Source organism: Nansenia antarctica (genome assembly GCF_963989245.1).
Source record: "Nansenia antarctica genome assembly, chromosome: 14".
Classification (NCBI taxonomy): Eukaryota; Metazoa; Chordata; class Actinopteri; order Argentiniformes; family Microstomatidae; genus Nansenia; species Nansenia antarctica.
Genome location: NC_137684.1, coordinates 28,306,872 through 28,311,871, shown reverse-complemented (window position 1 = coordinate 28,311,871; position 5,000 = coordinate 28,306,872). Strand labels below are relative to the sequence as shown.

General features: G+C 47.9%; 1 protein-coding gene across 1 annotated transcript in view; it reads left to right on the top strand.

Moving 5' to 3' along the window:
• Positions 1-5,000, top strand: part of ddb1 (damage-specific DNA binding protein 1) — a 69,503-nt gene that overhangs the window by 2,757 nt on the left and 61,746 nt on the right. Inside the window, exons 3-6 of the mRNA XM_080545035.1 lie at positions 299-415; positions 1,951-2,172; positions 3,340-3,454; positions 4,656-4,753. Coding sequence (XP_080401161.1) covers positions 299-415; positions 1,951-2,172; positions 3,340-3,454; positions 4,656-4,753 — 552 coding nt within the window. The remainder of the gene's footprint in view (positions 1-298; positions 416-1,950; positions 2,173-3,339; positions 3,455-4,655; positions 4,754-5,000) is intronic.

Sequence of the window (5,000 nt, the reverse complement as noted above, 5' to 3'; positions counted from 1 at the left end):
CTTTGATTTTGAAACAGTGTAGCGTGGCCTTAATTTGTTATTATTACAGTACATTTTTGTGTTCGCAGCAATGGCAATATGTTTTATTTGGTTGGTAGATCTTGTTGAGCTGGTAATTTGAAAAGTAGCTCACAAGCCTAAAAAGTGTGAGCACCCCTGGTGTATACAATAGTGTTTGGTGTGCTGGTTTTCAGGTGAGGTCGTCGGAGATGTGGTCACAGAGGAACTTTAAAAAACTGTTGAGTAAGACTCGCAGATGTGTTTTCACTTTCCTCTGTTGTGTGTGTGTTGACCACAGGGTGAGAGTAAGGACCTGCTGTTCATTCTGACGGCCAAGTACAACGCGTGCATCCTGGAGTACAAACAGACTGGGGACAGCATCGACATCATCACCCGCGCCCACGGCAACGTACAGGTACGCCCACCTGGATGATCTCATGTTGTAGCCAGGAACCTGCAGGGTTCCCACGGCTCCTTGAAATCCTTGAAAGTTTGTGAATTTGAGAAAAATAAATCACGGTCTTAATTTTTTGGGAAAATACACATGGGTTATGGTGAAAGTGCATGAATTCCCCTGTCTCTCTCTCTCTTTCTCTCTCTCTCTCTCACTCTCTCTCTCTCTTTCTCTCTCTCTCTCTCACTCTTTCTCTCACTCTCTCTTTCTCTCTCTCTCTCTCTCTCTCTCACTCTCTCTCTCTCTCGCAAATAAATAATATATATATATTCAAAAAATGTTTACTTAGCTCGTCCACTCGTTCTTTCTCAAACTATGCCGTGTTGGGTCCTTGAATTTGAGGGAATTGAGTCTTGAAAGTCCTTGAAAGGTGATTGAAGTGGATGTTTCAGAAGGTGTGGGAACCCTGAACCTGCAAGTTGTCATGTTGTAGCCAGGCTGCTGGTTGCAGTATAACCAGCTTTCATTAGAACAGTTTTATTTTTTTGATCTATGAATTCTTACATCTACGTGGTTGTTGATGGTGGTAATGCCCCCCCCCCCTCCCTCCCCCCATCACACACACACACACACACACACACACACACACACACACACACTTTTGATTACTTACTGCCATATGTTATTATAATTTTTTCTTTGTCTTTTTGCTGTTTGCTTATTGTCTTTTTAGTTTGCTGTTGCTGTTTTGTGTTAGAATGACTTTACTTTTCTTACTTTCTACTTCATGTTATTTGTTTTCCCTTAATGTCTGTCCTTGTTGTGATGTCTAGATGTTTGTTGTCTAAAAACGTAAAAAAAAACAAAAAAACAACAACAACAAAGAAAGAACATTCGGGGCACCTTAGGCGACAGAGATAAGTTCCCTCTGAAGAGTAGAAGGTGTGAATGCTAAGCAACCTGCGCAGGAGTCAAATCTGACTGTTTCTGGGGCACAAATTATTGTACTCTCTTTTCTAGCTATGAACAAAACGTAGATGTCGAACTTAAAACACATTTTGTCCCCCACCGGTTTGTTATTGTTCTAACATTGTAATAGTCACACTCCTAGCCTGAATGTCTCCTCTCACCTCATCCCCCTAAGGACCGCATCTGTCTGTCTGTCTGTCTGTCTCTCTGTCTCTCTGTCTCTCCGTCTGCCTGTCTGTCTGTCTGTCTCTCTCTCTGTCTCTCTGTCTCTCTGTCTGTCTGTCTGTCTGTCTGTCTAGTACTAATAGTTACACTCCTAGCGTGAATGTCTCTTCTCACGTCTCTGTCTCGTCCCCCTCCCAGGACCGCATCTGTCTCTCTGTCTGTCTGTCTGTCTGTCTGTCTGTGTCTGTCTGTCTATCTGTCTGTCTGTCTCTCTGTCTGTCTCTCTCTGTCTGTCTCTTCTCACGTCTCTGTCTCGTCCCCCTCCCAGGACCGCATCTGTCTCTCTGTCTGTCTGTCTGTGTCTGTCTGTCTGTCTCTCTCTGTCTGTCTCTTCTCACGTCTCTGTCTCGTCCCCCTCCCAGGACCGCATCGGCCGGCCCTCGGAGACGGGCATCATCGGCATCGTGGACCCGGAGTGCCGCATGATCGGTCTGCGTCTGTACGACGGCCTGTTCAAGGTCATCCCTCTGGACCGGGAGAACCGCGAGCTCAAGGCCTTCAACATCCGCCTGGAGGAGCTGCAGGTCATCGACGTCCACTTCCTGTTCGGCTGTCAGGCCCCGACGGTCTGCTTCATCTACCAGGTATGGGTCTGTCTGTCTGTCTGTCTGTCAGGCTGGCTGGCTCTCTGTCTGTCTGTCTGTCTGTCAGGCCCCCACGGTCTGCTTCATCTACCAGGTAAGGGTCTGTCTGTTGGTCGGTCGGTCTGTCGGTCTGTCGGTCTGTCGGTCTGTCGGTCTGTCTGTCTGGCTGTCTGGCTGTCTGGCTGTCTGGCTGTCTGGCTGTCTGGCTGGCACTCTGCCTCTCTGTCTGGCTGGCACTCTGCCTGTCGCTCTGTCTCTCTGTCTCTCTGTCTGTCTGTCTCTCTGTCTGTCTGTCTGTCTCTCTGTCTGTCTGTCAGTTGGACTGTCTGTCGGTTGGACTGTCTGTCGGTTGGACTGTCTCTCTGTCTGTTGGTCTGTCTGCCTGTCTATCTGTCTGTCTGTGTCTGTCTGTCTGCCTGTCCCGTCCGTCCGCCTGTCCCGTCCGTCCGTCCTTGTCTGGGCGTCCTTGTATGTGTTTGCATGAGGGGACATCCTCCGCACAGCTTTGTTGTGTTTGTCTGTCAATGTTGTTAGAAAGTTGAAATATAACACCGCCCCCTGGGCGCCGGAATAACGGTACTGGGCTCGAGGAGCCAGTCAGCCTAGTCTGCCTGGCGGCCTCCTCTGGGACTGCCGGCCACGGGGTCGTGCGGCGGATCCTATGCAATAGGCAGGGGATAATTGGATGCTACGTTGGGTTAAATTGGCTACCAAATTGGGTGAAAAAGGGATAAAATCTGAAAAAAAAAAAAAAGTTGAAATATGTGACACAGTCTAATGCTTTGGTCCTCATGTCGGGATCCGATGTAATGATCAGACTTTTCTTTCGAAAAATGTGGATACATTTCCACGTTGTTGAAAATCAACGACACATTGCTAGTCAACTAGCTAACTAGCTATAACTAGTGTTATTGTTAACTAGGTAGCAGTGGGGATTACTCACCCAATCCATTGCGTTGTTGCAGTATTTTGGCTTGACTAGCGAGTTTGTGTTGTGATTCTCAACAACGTCGAAACGTAGTTCCGTGTTTCAAAAGAAAAGTCTGAACATTTTGATTGGTTGCCGACATGCGGACCAAATTATCAGACTGTGTCACATGTTGGGTTACTGAGAATGTTTGGCGACGGACGTCTGACTGTTGGTGTGCTGCTGTGTCTCTACCGTAGGACCCCCAGGGGCGCCACGTGAAGACCTACGAGGTCTCGCTGAGAGAGAAGGAGTTCAACAAGGGCCCCTGGAAGCAAGAGAACGTGGAGGCAGAGGCGTCCATGGTCATCCCAGGTGAGTGTGGCGCCTCGTCTCAGCCAGATGAGAGAACCAGATGGATGATTTTACAGACAGCACGTGCGTGGGGGATTCACACACTGTGCTGTCGTTCGCCAAACCCCTGGTTTTCCCCCAGTGCTCAATTAGCTGCTAGAATGCCCGAATGTGAACCCCCGAACAGACCAAGCATTTGACCAAGCATTTTGTCAAATGCTTGTCAAAACCATTTTTGCCATTACACCCCGAAGAGAGAACCCCCCCCCCCAGCTTGATGGACTCTCCGCCTGCAGAAAGCTTCTCTTTCACGATCCGGCAAGACGACGAGAGGATGCTGTTCCTCCACTTCAGCTCAGTGGACTTCTGACCCTGAACACTGGTGTCCCACAGGGCTGTGTGCCGAGCCCTCTCCTCTCCGACTGCTGGTGTCCCACAGGGCTGTGTGCCGAGCCCTCTCCTCTCCTACTGCGGGGTCGCAGGGGTCGCGCTGCCTGGTCACGGCTTTTCACCGTCCTGGCAGTGGCACCCTGCTGGTGGAACGAGCTCCCCACTACTGTCAGGACTGCAGAGTCACTACCTGTCGTTCCGTCGTAGACTGAAGACCCATCTGCACCTTAGCTGTCCCTCCTGAAGCCTTTCCTCCTGTCCGCTGTGTTTATAATACACTTTAATTGATCAGGTCTTATGTCCTATGTTTACATTATTAGTAAGTAAGTAAGTAAAGCTTTATTTATATATATAGCACCTTTCATATAAGAAATGCAGCTCAAAGTGCTTTACAACAGGAATAAAAACATTAAGTGAATATAATAAAAACATATACAAGCATAGAATGAATATAAAAGCAGGGGAAACGGTAAAGATAAAATACAATAAAAATACATTTAAAAAAGGGAAACGATGTACAACCTCTGCCTTAACGCTTAGTACCGGTAACCACCGCTATCCATCTTCTCATCAGAAGAATACCTTTCCCTATCCCTCTCATCTCCCTACCTTGCACAGTCTTTCTGTACGTTCTATCTGCAGGCCATTGGGCCAGGGAGTGCAGGATCAGGATGAGAGATGAGGTGTTTCAAATTTGCTCTGTTATGTTGTCTAATCATTGATGTTCAAATTATATGTAAAGCACCCTGTGCATTCTTTACTTACCGGTACTCGCAGCTCTCACTTGTTGATTTATTGACCGTTTGTTTGTTTCTTCTTTGTGTCTTTTTAGTCCCAGAGCCGTTTGGCGGAGCGATCATCATCGGACAGGAGTCCATCACCTACCACAACGGAGACAAGTACCTGGCCATCGCCCCTCCCACCATCAAGGTAACCCTAACTCTAAAGCCCAATGCACACGGCCCCGATTTTGTCGCACCGCCGAATTCGATTCCATTGTTTTGAATGAGACAATGCACACGGCGTGCGATGCGATTTTATCGCAGGACAACATTCGATTCTCCATTCACACCAATTTAAATAATTCAGAGAATTGAGAATCGAATGTTCGGCGGCGCGACAAAATCGGGGCCGTGTGCATTGGACTTAACCCTAACCCAGATCAGTAGAAATGTTC